This window comes from Pipra filicauda, unplaced genomic scaffold, assembly GCF_003945595.2.
Source record: "Pipra filicauda isolate LSUMZ 115617 unplaced genomic scaffold, ASM394559v2 scaffold183_size1465899_pilon, whole genome shotgun sequence".
Taxonomy (NCBI): domain Eukaryota; kingdom Metazoa; phylum Chordata; class Aves; order Passeriformes; family Pipridae; genus Pipra; species Pipra filicauda.
In genome coordinates this window covers 918,635-934,667 of record NW_024104291.1, presented here as the reverse complement: position 1 = coordinate 934,667, position 16,033 = coordinate 918,635, and the positions used below count along the sequence as shown (strand labels likewise).

General features: G+C 39.1%; 1 protein-coding gene across 1 annotated transcript in view; it reads right to left on the bottom strand.

Moving 5' to 3' along the window:
- Nucleotides 1-3,259: 3,259 nt before the first annotated feature.
- ACER3 (alkaline ceramidase 3) overlaps nt 3,260-16,033 on the bottom strand; it is a 58,960-nt gene continuing 46,186 nt past the window's right edge. The window contains exons 8-11 of the mRNA XM_027741085.2: nt 14,274-14,375; nt 11,698-11,802; nt 10,016-10,061; nt 3,260-9,516 (exon numbers count right to left, since the gene is read on the bottom strand). Coding sequence (XP_027596886.1) covers nt 9,463-9,516; nt 10,016-10,061; nt 11,698-11,802; nt 14,274-14,375 — 307 coding nt within the window. The 3' untranslated portion in view covers nt 3,260-9,462. The remainder of the gene's footprint in view (nt 9,517-10,015; nt 10,062-11,697; nt 11,803-14,273; nt 14,376-16,033) is intronic.

Here is a 16,033-nt window from a genome sequence, read left to right as displayed (position 1 = left end):
GGCTGGTGATGTGCCCTGTGATGCTTACTGGAGAAGAAGGGGTCTCCATAGGCTATAACATGGATTATGGTATGGGAAAAAGGCCTTTTACTCCATTCTGAACATGAGCACCACGTGATGTGAGCATATGGACAAAACCACTTAGTATCAGATGTCCTGGGCGTTCCTGAAGAGCCACAACTACTCCGGAGGGATGTGCATGAGTGCATCAGCTGCAAAGCAAATTGATAGCCAACTGTCAAATCCAGAGGGAAGTGGCAGAGAGATTTTCAGCAGAAACAAGTCCACAACATTAATCAGCCCTCCTGCTTCAATTAATGTCAACAGCAAGAAAACAGCTGGAGTTTGTTTACTTTTCAGATAACCTGTATAAAAATATCCCTTCTGTAACAGCTCTGTTTTCACGCTGTGCCTTTCAGGCTCATTGCTGGTTTTCAGCTTGCAACTAGCACTTAATCTTGTTCTCATTCCAGCAGAGGTGGGATGTTAAAAATTAGATGATTAAAGAAAAAAAACCCCAAACAAATAGAAGAAAAAAAACCCAAACAACCCACAACAAACCAACTCTCAGAGGACTCCAAATGAACAAAACCCTGTTAAGCAATAAAACCCTTTTAAGCAATGACTCACAAGTGCCTGGACAGGTTTGCCTGGCTGCAGAGTGGATTTAACTGTTCTGTTCATCAATTCTCTTACCTGAGAAGTTGGATTTGTCCCCAGGCTTCTACTATACTGCAATATTTTAACAAATGTACTCTGTTCTGCTGTTCAGCTCTGAGTCAACACACCAGCTATGAGCAAAAAGCAGTGCTAAGGTTAGACATCCACATAAATCACAGCAGCTCTGATGCTGAGCCAGCCTATAAATATTAGGGGTTTGACATCAGTTTACATCAGCAGAGTAACTTAATTAATTCAATTTCTGTGGGATCATGCAAGCTGCTGTTCATTAGCATTCACCTACCTGATGTCAGTGGTGAGGAATCAGAACCCTCAGTGTCTCAAGGTGCCACCGGGTGCTGTGCCGTGGGCATGTGGTCCATGGGAGCTGCACATCTCAAGCTCCAGCTGGTCCGTGTGCTGGCTCTACATGTGTGTCAGTGCCATTAATTACTGCTAATTTCATTAAGTTGGCTTGTGCCTCTTGCATGCTAATTACAAAGTCAGTCTCAGAAAAGGCGATTAATGAGGTTGAATGTTTTTCAGTGGCTATTTGTATTGCTGTAGCAGCTGGAAAGTGTCATTCACTGAGACCTTTGGGTATTGCATGTGAGCAAGGTGAGATATCCAGCTTGTGGGTGTCTCACCTTGGTAAGGAATTTAGGAGCCAGGATGCTGAATTAACCATAGTGATTGCAAAATAGGTCTAAAAGAAGTCTGGAAAGTGTCTCCTTGTAGGTTGGGATGTCTTATCCATTACACACAGTGCTCCACACATTAGATCTATCTTGGCAAATACAGGGTCCCCTCGCATGTAGAAGGTGATTGAGGACATCATCCCAGCTCTGTTCTCGCTCAGGGTCCAGGGGACCTCTCCTTCAGCTCACCACATTATCCCGTCTTGGGTGTCTGAGCCTGAATCCAGATATTTGTCCTTGTTCCGCCTCTGTTGATCCTTCCTCCCATACCAGCACAACCATGGTGGAGTTGTCTATCTGTCCTGTCCCCATGGGGACCCATCAGAGGAGCCCGGCTGAGCCTCAAACTGGTGTTGGTCCTACCCCTTCAGGCAACCCAAGTTTGTCCTCAGCTGTTGGAAAAGGGGCAGTTTGGGGAGGCAGCAACAGGGCAGATAGCACTGAAGATACTCTCTGAGGACAGAGAGATATCCCAGTTAGTGCCAAATCACCGATATCACCTTTGGCCAGTTCAAGTCTTGTTTTCCACAAAGCCAGGAAATAACATAAGCATGTTCAACAGAAGCATGTTGAGTGCTTGGGTAAGAGCCAAGCCAAAGTCATTTGGGCTCTTTGAGGTACATTCACAGCAAAAATGAATCACCCATTGACCCACAGAGGAGACAGACCCACCACAGTGACTCCATTAGTGACTCCATTATCTCCTCCATCTCTATGCACTTAGCAACAAAGATCCAGGCTGGATAGCCAGCTCCTATCCCAACTGGCAGCAACTGTCTCTGTACAAAACCACGAACAGCCAGATCTCTGATTAGAGCCGCTGGGATTTGAGTGTTGCAAATCTAGAGCTTCACTTTTAGCCCTTTAGCAGACTGAATAAAGGAAAAACAAGGGGGAAGTTGGGAGGTGGGGGGAAGAGAGAAATTAATAAAGCTGCAAATAAATTAGCAGTCTTAAAAGGGAATTGTCAAACTCAAAATTGAATTTTCTGGTTGGGAGGAGGGCTTTGACAGAACCACAATGTTTTTACCTCTAGGGAAATTTCAAAGTATTACTCAGTTCTAGGCCAGCTGCAAGCTTGGTATGCAAAGCTGGATTTCACCCAGCCCAGAATTCTGGCAACGCTTGTCTGAGGAGTTAGGATGCGCCTTTGTGTGCAGCACCACTGAGGGGAGGTGGCACTGCTTCCCCCAGCCATTTACACCACTGGCTCTGAGGTTTCCTGCCCTGTGGCTTGGCCCCCAAACAGTTAATTCAAGGTTGTCCCTGCAGAGACACAGCTTTGAGAGAGATGAGCAGGAGAAAACAGGGTCTCTGAGGACCTGGGAAAGCAGCCAGAAGTGAAGAAAATACCTGACAGTCACTACCAAGCCCTGGTGAGACTTGCTGGCTTAATGCCTAGTGGTCCATGATTTCTGCCTGGATAGGTTCTGCCCTGCAGTGATTATCATCCTCTCTCACTGAAAGAAAGAGGAAAAGGGTGAAGCTGAGGCAGGGCAAACTGCACACTCCAGGCTAAATGCACACTCACCTGACTCCTGCCTTTTCCTCTCCCTTTCCCTCACACCCCTGAATTCCCTTCTAACTGGTGTGTGCTGTGGAAGACCTTGGAGGTGAGATGTTCCTGCACTATTTGCAGTCAACACCACACCTCTGAGCAAGGTCCAGTGCTCAAAGGGCTCCAGCACAAGGCAGAAAGATTGGGGAACCCTACTGACATGTAGGCTCAGCTGGTTGTAGTTGCAGGCAGGCAGCTTCCCCATCAGTGCAGGATACAAAAATCCTGCTGTTCTACTTGAACATCACTGGCCAAGACAAAATCACCCTTCTACTGAATAGCATCAAGATGAACCACCCATCCCCGTGCAACACAAAATCCAACAAACACCTGGGAAAAGTTGTACTTAAAACAAAATTCTTTAATAATTTGTACTATAAAGACACAAATTAGTGCTTGACTGCAGCATGAATAACCAACAAAATACATTAAATATTTCAAAGCTATTGTGCTTTGCAAAACAAGATATGCTGATATATATAAGCCTAATGTTAGTTACCAGCTGGTTTGGTATGAAGAGTCAGTTCAGTGTATCAAAATTGTCAATAAGCATTGCTCAACACAGCTGTGTTTTACAAGTCAACTGCTACTCATCTGTCACAGTGTCATTATCTATCTGCAACAATATACTGAATTTCAGGAAGAAAAATCACGTTAGAACTAATAGTGTCAACGTTAGAAAGTTTGGTCACATAATGCATGGGGGATTTCATGTCCACTACAGGTGGACAGATGTTATTTGATCAGACAGTGACATCACTGGTGCATTAAGCTGAGATCAACAGTCAGCATGAAACAGTCAACATCAATTTGGAAAATCAAGAAAAAAATGAGTTCTTGTTCAGTCTAAGGAGTAACTACAGCTTATGCTGATCGAAACTCTCTTCCAAAATCCAGGGAGAAATATTATACACAACCAAAGTTCTTCCACAGCGACTGACCAAGGCTCTAATGTAGAAAACATTTTGGCACATAATTTGCTATGAGCATGTGTAAGTCCATTCTACTCAACATGGTCTTTGGAGAAACATATATATGTTCCAGAGCTTTGGGGAAAGAATGATGAATCTGAGATTGTGCTTACAGCTATTCCTGTGGACAAATAAGCAAAAGACCCTTTACCTTTGCATTTTTAAAAATCCTGACAATCTGCTCTTAAACATCAGGCAGATTCAATTTGTGTGAAATATGTGCAAAAAAAAATTGCAGGCACTGGTTTAGGGTCTTGCATTAACTGGACTCTGAACTTGATTCTTCTTAAATCTACAATTACACACCTAATCAAACCTAAACACTTTCAACAAGTAATATAGGAGACTTCTAATGTAAAATAAGAGGTTCAGGCATCAAACCTGCCCCCATTATACATATGAATCCCCATATCCCCAACCCTGTTTGAAGCATCTGCCTGGGAGCTCCAGTAATGGGGTTCTGCATAAAGTGCTTGCTCAACTGCTGCATCCTCACACTGCCTGTCATTGAACTACACAACCCAAAATAAACACCAGCTGTAAGGCTAAATTCCTCAAACAGCTCTCAAAGCCTGGAAAGATGCAACAGCATCAGGGATGTGGGGTAGTCAGGCTCACATTTGAGCCAGAGGCAGCCATATACTGGATAACTAACTGGAAAACCACTACAAATAGCACTGTGATTCCTGTAGAAGGAGAATTTTTAACAAAAACTGACCCCACCTACCAAAAACTTTGTGTTACAGACCCCAGTGGGAAACAGAGCCCCAGCTCTCAGAAAAGCCTTGAGACAGAGAGATCAGGCACTTGGCAGCTGTAGGCAGTTGTGCGTGAGAAACTGAACAAAGAAACCTAAAACCAATCTTAACAGTTATACAGGATGTTCTCTATAGATTACAGACTCTGAAACAAAGCTGGCAGAGGACATTCCAGATGGATAAGAAATGTATTCATTCATGTATGAAACAATCCGTGTCACGTTCCATCCTCATAAAACAGCCGCTAAGTAATCTACAATGAACTGAATGTAACAGAGACCACATCACTCCTATGCTGAAGAGTGTAGAGTCAACACAGAAAGCTAAATGTATAAATAGCAAAACATTCAAATAGCTAAAGTGCAGCTACCAGGAGGGCTGACGTAGTACTATGGGATTCTGTGCTTAATCTTTGTTATTCTCTTTTTATGTAAGATTTCTTAATCTCCTTCTGGCTTTGCTCTGCTCATGGGTAATAAAGACTCCATCATTTATCCCTCTTCATGATAAAGTCTCACAGTCAAACAGCACTTCACAGTTAAAGCGCAAATGGGGTTTAAAGTAAACCAAAAGTTTTATCTGAATATGTTAAATTATGAGGATCACAATTCCACCAAAATGGAGGTGTGTTCCTGAATTCTGACGTCTACTAAAGAAAATAGCAGTGCTGCCTTGTTACAGCTCATCTTTGTCTGAGAAGTGTTGAATTTTTTCACCACCTGCTATCGAATGTCATAATATATCCACAGAAAGAAATAGGTTTAAAAAAAAAAAAGGTATTACTGAAATTCTTGAATGCAGATTAAACAAGGTGGTAGCGATTGTAAGATACACCAATGGTATTGGGAGGATTTTCTGTTGCCAAGAGTTCCACATGGTAGAGTTTGCTGAAAAAGACATTCAGGTGCTCAAAACCAAATGCTGGGAGCAAATCCGCTACAGTCAAAAGAATCAACTGCATTTCAAACCATACAATTTAGCTTCAGCCAAACAAGACAGCCCCAGGGATAAACATAGTACAAAACTGGATTAGAAGAGAATTAAAACTAATTATAAAGCACTATTTTCCATCGCATTCCTCTTAAAACACTTTGCTACACCTGTCTGAAGTCCTCCTACTTGAATCTCTTTCCAAAGCAGACAGACTTACACACAGATGAACAGCAGACTGAGCACAGGCTGTAAGTGACAGACACCAAACAAGTCAGGATGTTTACAGGGAGTGAATAGAGTCAGTCACAAATCAATATAATACTGTTGCCACTCTCAAGGGCTGCATGGTGTAAGTCAGGCTGCTCTAATATCCACGCATTCAGACAAATGTAATTAAGGGCACAGGTATTGTACAATACATGACAGAGGTAGATTGGCCAGTGATAGACTGCATATTCCAACTCTGACCATGGGGTAGGCTTCTAAACACTCATGAGCAGCACATCATCCCTGTGCTAACACAAAAAGCATTAAGATGAAGTCCGGAGATGACTAATACTGCTAGTCAACAACACTGCCCTCAGAATATGGGTGAGATTCCTCCCCACGTCTTCTCTGCAGTTCTGGATAACGCATGTCTTGAGCTGTATCCAAAAAATCTAGATTCCCAGAATAAAGTATAGTTTTGATCTGTACTGCGAGAATAATTTTGAGGTTTTCCTCTTATTTCCAAGAAAGAATTTTTCAGCTCATGTTCTGCAGAACTACTTGCTGCTCATCTGTGTCAAACTGTAGTTTGTAAAGTATGGCAGATTTCCTGGTTCTTCGTAGATGTTAAAGAATAGAAGAGTTCATTGCTATCAAGTCCGTCCAACACATTCTGAAAGATTCATATTAAATTACATGTTACTTCTCTTTAATGCAGCTGTTGTTTGAATCCTACTCAAAAAACAGTATCAAATGTGACCTTATAAGATGTAGTGCAAGAAAAGTTTGGGATATGCTGCTTTAAGGTCTGTAGAAAAAAAACAAACGATCAGCATTGTCATACAAGTGATATAAATAAAAAGCAATTTAACAGACATTTAACACATTACAGGAGTAAGGATGTATGTCTTTCCAGGCACTAGAAAAGGCAGTCTGAATTTCAGTAACATGTAGTTAAAACTGGCTTGTCATTTTCAATATCACTCACAAGATCAGTAAGGCAGTCAAACCAAAGCACCCATGATTTTAGATTATTTATGCTTAGAAGGATACACAGGTAAATTACATTCTTCAAGGTCTAATATAACCTGTTGAAAGAAAGGTTGCTGGCAGGGTGGTAAGAGGTGTGTGTGTTTTTGGTCATTTGGAATGAAGGAAAAAGCCAATTTGCATAATTTTTTTAAAGATAAAAACATCAATGACAAATGATATGTGAATGAAAAACTATCAGCAGCATAAAATTAAAATAAGAGCTTTTCCAACCTTTTTTTTTCTAAATCCTAACAATTCAATTCAACACAGTCTGAAAAAAAACTCCATCGTACACTCCCTAGTTGCAAATGTGCCGGAGAATCAACAAATTCTTTAAAATATACCATTGTAGAGATGTCTGATCAATAAGAAAGTAGCTTTTCAGGATGCTCTGGTTCTTGCAATTACAGGGAAACTAAACAGAGCCCTAAGATCCTTCAGTAACAAAACTAAGGCCACTAAAATAAAGGTTTTGTTCATTTTCATAAAAATAATACCAGTGCCTAGCAGATGTCACAAGTGACTGTTGATATGTCTTTTTGCTGCATTGCTCCTCTTATTGGATTCTTTTCCTAACTAACAAAAACATGCAAACATACTAAATAAGAAAATGGGATACAGTGTGCAGAAGAATGCTTGAGAGAGCCTGAAGGTGAACAGGCAGGCACTTATTTTCAAGCTACATTTTTAAAACAGTTCTCAAATCTCTTTACAAAAAATATGCTGTCTGGATAATTAAAGACACTGTGATCCACAACAGCATTTTCCTACCTCTATGCTAATTATTCTATTTTTTTTCAGTCTGAAAAGCGCTCAAATCTCCCAACACAGATGCTGACCTTGACTATGGAACTGGAGCCTACTGACACCAAATCTGCTCTAAAATTAACCCTCAGATGCCTTTATAGTGGTTTACAAGTTGAAATGCACTGCTATCAGCATGTCAGAGAGTGTTCACTGAACTCACTCAAGGTTAAGTATCTTTTCCCAGCCCCAAGTCTGGGACTATTTGATCCCAAGAGTCCAGGGTCAGTCACATAACAAAAGCCACAGTTTTATCTGGAGAATCACATCAGTAGGAGTGTTACTGATGGATATGAAAGATGCAGATAAACTGCAAACAGAGAAAAGGACACTAAAGGAAGGAGACCATTTTAGCCACGCTGATTGTACAACAGTCAGGACTTTGAGATCTGGGAGACAGCTTTACAGCTACATTACTGTGCCTTGCTGCTGTGGGCACATTTCAAACCAATATAGAATGAGATTTCCCATCAGTCCAAGCATTTCCCTTTTTTAAATCCTTCAGAGCATCGAAAGCAGACAAAAATTGCATAGCACGGCAGCAAGTAGGCACAGACTATGTTAGTTGCCCCAAAACCAAGACAATCAAAATCACAGCCTTCATATGAGGTATATTTTGAAAAACTGTGTTAGTTTAATGTTTTCTTTACATTTACTTCTTAACTTTCACCAGCTGGGTAAATAAAAATTGCAGGAAACAGAGGGTTTGTCCCTCCCATTAATCCCTAAAGTTTGGTTTTAGAAAGGTGGTCAACTTTCCACAGAGTAACCATGTGACAGACAGATTAAGAGCAAGCCAAGTGCTGCCACTTATATTTGGGGTATCCTCAACCTCAGTCTTGTTCTTTACTCCTTCTTCAACATTTCTGAATAAGAAGATGCTTCTGAAAGTCAGACCAATATTTAAGACTTGTAAAATACAGGGAAGATGAATTCAGAGCTGAACTAGCACGCCTCTAAGGTGTTTGTCAGTCTGTATGAATGGAAAATGGGAAGTAAAAAGCAGAGATAGAAAAAGAGGTATGTAAGTAATAATTATAAAAAAATAAAAAAGAGCGTTTCTTATGTTTCTACGGTCACTCTACAGTTTCCTGATGAATCACTGGTCAAACAAATTAGGAATTCAGTTTCCAAACACAAAAAAGAACCCCTATAAGGCTTCACCATTTCAGTGTCTTCAGCTGGTCACACCCTGGAACATCCTCCATGATGAACCTCTCAGTCAGACTAAAGAGAAAATAGAAGCTTGGTACAAAATGAACTAAATGGCACAGGTATCACAACCATTTTGCTTAAAATATAAATTGTAAAGAGGCTGTGGAAAAGCAAGATAGAATAAAGCCCTAAATCAACCATTACATACTTCATTAATTGTATAAAAGTGCAAGATTAAAGTAGTTCAGATTAAGCATTCAGTTCACTATAGGCCACACAAATGCTTAGCTTGGTCATCAATGGCCTAGTTTTGTCATTCAGTTATTAATATTAGTTTAAACCACAGAAAGAACAAAAACTGAATGAAAAAACGTATGTGATCCACTTCGAAAATGGTTAGATTTCTGTGACCAGCACGAAATATCATCAGCTATACAATATATACATAAAAATATTGTGTCTTAATCTTTGTTTTAACAACTTAGAATAAAGCTGTACTAAACTCTATTTCCCTAGTGTGCCAACTCTTTGCTCTGTTCCGGCCAACTGGCCCAGTAATACAGAGAAGTCCTTTTATAGCAATAGTACTTGGACTGATCCACAATTTTGACACTTCAGCCATAGTAACTGTTGAAATGCTTTATTCAGCCAGGCTAGGTGATCTCATGCGACTGCCCAGGGCTCAGTCAAAGCTTCTTGGGTGGCTCCACAAGAAGAACAGGCCATATTCCAAAAACAAACTGTTAAAAGAAAAATAGGAAGAGGGGAAAGATTCCTTTGAATATTATGTTTCTTGGATTAAAAAGCAAACACTATTAAACTTAATGTAATGAAAAGGACAAAGGGGTAATGGCTCCAAAATGAAAAACTGTAGATACAGATTTGATATTAGGAAGAAATTCTTCCCTGTGAGGGTAGTGTGGCAATGAAACAGGTTGGCCAAAGAAGCTGTGGATGCTCCATCCCTCGAAGTGTTCATGGCCAGGATGGAGCTCTGAGTAACCTGGTGTAGTGGAAGATGTCCCAGCCCACGGCAGAGAGGGTGAAATTAGATGATCATTAAGGTGCCTTTCAATACAAACCATTCTGTGATTCTCTGAAAATTTCAACCGCATTTCCGGGGATGTAAGTAGAAGTCAAAACCACTACCCTAACAGCATAATTATTGATCCCCAACACAAGTTCAAAGCACAAGATATCCAAATGCACATTAATGAACACAAAATAATTCTTGCTTACCTTCACCTTTGGTCTGTGTTTCAGGAAAAGTGTCCTTGTGTATAAACTGAGGAGAAGGAAAAAAGCATGCTTAAAATTTCATGTATAAGAGAGCATATAAAATAATGATGTACTAATCCCAGTTTTATTTTCCAACTAGAAAGGAATGGTTTCTGTAATTGCAGGGCTACCCACTCTGCCTTGATTTATTCAAAACAGGAGACATTAACTTACAGTAAATCCCTCTACTAGATTCTGATCAGCAAATTAATTTACCCTATCACCTATGTGGGGAGAAAGAAAGAAACCCAGAGGGGTAAAAACCAAACTGGAACTAGAGTTGGTCATTTTAGAAGGATGAAATATAGCAGATGTAGTAGAGGAGAAAAGAGCTCATTTTTGTTCTTAGACACTTTCTCCCCTTAGTAAATCTTCTCCTGTGTATGATCTCACTTTTTAAAGGGGATATAGATGATGCCACCGTGTGGCTAAGAAAATACTCAGGAAACTACTTCAGTGAAAGCTTACAGTCCACTGGGGTAAGACAGACAAATCAGGCATCTGCACATTCCCCAAGGGATAGAGGATGCAAACCCAAATTATTTATGTGCTGCATGTTGGAAAAAACCTTGCCTATGCTTGATTCCTGTACAGAATTTTCTTAAAAATATTATCTTTAGGGTAGCAGACAACCTGTCAGCCAAAATGGAGTAACTGTTTTCAATATTCCTTGACATATTTTTTTAATATATATATAAAGGTACATGTATATATAGACATCTACACATGTATAGATACATAAATACTTGTACATACGTGTGCATATATATACGTGCATAAATATAAAACAAAAGCTAACAGATCAGCTGTTGGAACTGTACTTATTTTCCTTGCATTTTCCTTTTACTAGGTATTTTAACATCTGACCAAAAAGAAGAAAACCATGCTAGATGTAGGAAAATGGATATGTAATCAGGTTTCCTGAACTACATAGACTATCTGTAAAAGAGACATTCTTAAGTTATGGCTAAGTGGTAAAATATTATTTCATTATAAGATGAACAAACTGCAGAAATTCTTCACAGACTTCAGCTTAAATTCTATTCCAGTCCCTGATTCCACTAGATGGTGGCATACAGTAAAAACGAGACAGACATCTTCTGGCTCCAGATTTGCTAACTTACATTCTGGTTTAAATCTTGTCCTGAAACTAATATCCTGCCCTTCTGGGAATAGCTTTACTACAACTACTTCAGCCATCACCCTTCTGCACTACTGCATGATGCCTGCTAGTTTTTAGGAGTGACAGTGCCTATCAAAAAGATTAGTTGTGCTCTGAAATTTAAACATGTTAAAGTACTTTAGGATTGCTGGTCAAGAACAGACAGGTATTAATGGCTTATATTCTGAAATTAATATACTGTCAAATAGTTTTCCAGTTTAACTGCCAAAGGGTTCTCGTTTCTGAATTACATTTTCTTGAAGAACCACGACTATTTAAAGATTAGTGATTACATTTTGAAGAATATAAAATAATTGAAGAGAGTTTTTAGATCAGTTGCAAAGAGGAAAGGAAACCTTGCACTGGTGTAATAAGCCATTTTCCTGCACTTCTGGATGATAAAACATTCTGAAGTACATCTGAGCCTGGGAAAACTCCTAAGATCTCTTTATGGACATCCAGTTTAGAAAACATTTCCTACCTTAGCAGGATATGAAGGTAAGAACCCAGGCCTGTGAGAATATGCCACCATGCATGAAACTGTGTCACAGCTCCCATCACAGGAGGCATCTTCTCTCGTAGTGCTCTGAAAGAAAGAAGCTCCACACAATGGGATATTTTTTCCAAGCTAAGGAATCTCAAATCACAATGTTTGGCTGTCGGATCACACATTATTGTTTCCATATCTCAGGCATGTGCTTGATGGTTAAGGCTTCACATGATCAGGCTTTCAGCAGATGAGGAGCAGCAGTTATACCTTATACTGCCAGTACAGAAAGATATCAGCATACTGACTTTCTTACACATTTAAAGAAAGCACACACTTCCTCATAAAATGAGTGATCAGATATGTCTGGACTCAAATTTCAGGGGATATATTGACAGCATCTCACAGGCCCAAATGAATTCTACCATCCTCCTCATCAAAACTCTGTGAACTCTGTCCATAGGATGAAACACAGAGTTTAAGGCCGAGAGAGGAAATGGGATCTATCAGACATCAGCACTTTACATGTGGTAATCACACCACCTATTCTCCCAGTCCATGGGACCTTAACTTGCCTTTCTCTATTGGATTCTAAATCAGGGACAAAATGGGTGTTTAGTGAGGAAACAATGAAAGTAGGAGGTCTGAAATACTCTGCCAAGATGCTTTGTATTTTGCAGTTATGGGATGCGAGCTACTTGGAAAGGGGCTAAGGGATGGAGGTAGAGAAATAAAGGGAAGGAGTTACATTGCTCTGATTTCTCCTGCTCACTAAGCTTCTGCAGATATTGCCTATTTTGGCTGATGGTGGACCAAATGTTTGCACCTGCTTGTCTTTTTTCACTTTCATTTTACATTCAGTCAAAACAAAAAAGGGAAAACAATTGCATATGTTAAGGAAGAAAAATCTGTAGCTTCTTACTTACTGCTTGAAGTTATAGTACTTAGTCCCACTGACTAAATCCTGAGCTATTGCTTAGTTTTCAGAGCTGTTCAGTCACAAATATTAGCACAGAGCTTCAATTCAACCAGCCCAGCAATGACACAGTGGAACACACTGGATGTGCTGTCAGCCTGGTACAACCTCTGAGCCTTTGGATGGCAGGAAATTTCAAAGCCCATATTCAAAAGTGCATGGTTCCAGCCAGGGAAACAGAGTGCTATAGATTTTGTTATTTTGATTTTTTACAAAAATTTTAAAAATAAACTGCAGATTTAATGAAATATGGAAAAATAAAACCCGAACCAAACCCCAGTTTTGAACTAGAAAACCAGAGCAGGTAGGTGGATGATTCACAAGTTAGAGCTTTAGAGACCAAAAGATTTCAAGGCATTGAAATGCATTTTCTCCAAAGGTTCAAATTATAATGTCATTGATAGAAATCCAAGGCTCTGCAGATGTCTGATTAAAGCTAGTAAACAAGCTTTTTTTTTTTTCAGCACCATAACCAAACAAGTATCACAGAAAGTATACTAGCATTTTTCCCTTTACAAAATGAAGATGGAAAAATGTGCCTCAGCAGCTGGGGTAATTTTTGGGCCTAGGAACCAGCTCAAAAGACCCATGGACTCACAGCAGCTCAGCAAGCTTGGTGAATCAGGGGTTACAATCTCACCAGTGAGGTGAGGCAGCTGCAAAAATCAACCCTGATGCCAATATTTGCAAAGTAACTGCATACCCTACCACTTGTGTTGGCAAATAACTTTTCTATCCCATCTGTATCAAGTGCTTCTAGGGATGAGGTACCATATATTATATTAATTTTTTTAAAAAAAAAGCTTCAAGAATACTCTGTTGGAGTTAACTTTCAGTTGGCCTAACCGAGTGCAGGAACTACAGAGCCAAAAGGGACAGATGGAAAATTCAGACTCCTTTACAGCACACTATTATTTGGCCCTGACAAAGCAACCTACTGGGACAATTCTGTACACCACAGATTCAGTGGCATAACAGTGTTTCAAATTGCCAAGACTGTATTTTTCAAAATGCTGGAATCAACCTTTCCATCTCCTCCAGTTTCTGGCAGAACACATGCATCACAACTGGGTGTTGTCTATTCGTAACATATATATTGTAATAGGTATTTCTTTTATGTTTATTGGTAACATATATATTGAAATTGGTATTTCTGTAATGTGCAGAACTACTGGTTTTGATATTTTGCTGGAAAATGGCAAGAGCAGAAATAAAAAAAAAAAAACAAAAAACCAAACCAACAAACTAGCAAGATAAAAACACATTCAGATGAAATTAAGTGTAAATAGCAGGGTTTAATAAGCTAGAGATCCTCCAAATTACTTCAGTGACATAACTTCTCTCAATTTAATTTCAAGTTAGAGATATATGTAAAAAAATAAATTTATTAATGGATAAAAAACATTAAACTCAAAAAAAATTTGTTAAGTGCTGAATCTAGTTATGAGCAAACTGGATAAAACCCTCATGGATGTTTTGTAGGCAGCATACCATATGTAACATGAGATGGACTTGAATATACACAACAGAAACAATCAAATCTTTATACTAAAAGACTATTTAGAGTTATCCAGACAAAGCAAAAAAAACTCACCTCAATTTATCACAGAAAATGTTGTCCACATTCCAGAGGAAAAATCCCATTAAAAATACAGTTAAAGATGTATAGCCTAGACCTCTAAGCCATGGGTATACCCTAGAGAGAGAGAAATAATGCAAAGTTTAGTTCAGAATGCTTTAAAGGCAGTGTGTAACATACACAAATACTATTACATATTAAAAAAATGCTTTATCAATTTGGTTTTTTCCCCAAAAGAAAAAATATTAACTTTAAATTTCATCTATTTAAATATTTTATTTTACTGCTCCTCTCTCCTGACTTCACATTCTCTGAGACAGTTCTTTTAAATGTTTCACTTCTATATATCTAATTGTTTCCCTAAATACTGTACTCTCTTAATGAAACAAGGAAGTGAGAAAACTGACATTGGCTAAAAGGAACTAATTCTTCAGTCCCACATATAATCTTTCATTAAAAAAAAAAACCAAAAAAACCAAGAAACCATGTTACAAATTAGGACTCTCTCAAAAGAAGAGGCTCTTTTGGAATAGATATCCCTATACTAGGGAACTTGTTTAAATACAGTGTTACAAAATTACTTTTGTGAACACTGACCACCATGACCAACAACTAACCAAATGAATGGTATTAGAAAACAGTAATCTCATGCATATTTTAGACTTAAGTGCTGCTGGAGATAGAAAAAAATCAATTTAATTTTGGGAGAAAAAAAAATCCTGTTTAAGATATGGGAAACACACTGAAGAATCAGATGCAAAGAAGTGCATCATCAGTAAACTTAGTTTCCCTATCTACATTCAGGTTGGACCATGGAATTGTAAACTTGCTACATGGAAGGCTCCTTTCCCACTAATAAGTCATGTCCAAAAGCAAAGCCAAATCCAACCCTAAAAGGCTGCCATGAAATACTGTTCAAGTTATTTTTAAGTGTTATGAATGCACGGTTGAAATTCTGGGTTAAAATGCATTCCTGAGCTGCTTTTCCCTCTACTGTGTGTGCTACACACAGCACATGTTTCAGAGCTGTGAGCACTGGGAACAAAAACATGCAAAACACAGCAGGTAGAGCTTCTTCCACAGGGCAAGCTAACCAGATACAAGCTGTATATGTTAACGAATGCACTGCTAATATAAACTATCAAAACTATTACTTGTTTATCTAATAAATGTGTGGAGCATCATGCAGTACACGGCAGAAACTACATTGTAATATTCCCAACTCAGTGCTCCAGGGACATAAGCAAGACCAAGACATTAAGGAGCACTAAATAGTACGTTAGACATGCTGGTAAGTAGGTAATTATAGATAGAATTGTTCAGGGAATAAACGCTGGTGTTTTGTGAAGGAATGAGAAAGAGACTGGCATCATTTATTAATAGGGAACGTGCTTTGTGAACAGAGAATAACATTTGCCCAGTTGTCATGTTGTCAAGGAAGCAGACCAAGAAAGAGATTAAAAGTGTGGGGGAAAACAGGCAGGACAAGGAACAAATAATGAGGACAGGATGCAATAGTAGCCTGGAAGGAATAACATGCTGTTATTTGGGATTTTCACTCTAAAGTTAGAGTGACTTTAAGCCCCGCACTAAGAAATATGATAGGAAGTGAAGTAAAAAACAAAATAAACAGAAATCAGGGTCAATATTTAAACTGAAACAGGCTTGGACAAGTGCTAGCACTACTGATGGAAATACAGGAATATGTTCTAGCAATGCAGAGAAAGTAAATCCAAAAGTGTGTTTGGAGATGAATTTTAGAGAAAAGAAAGGGT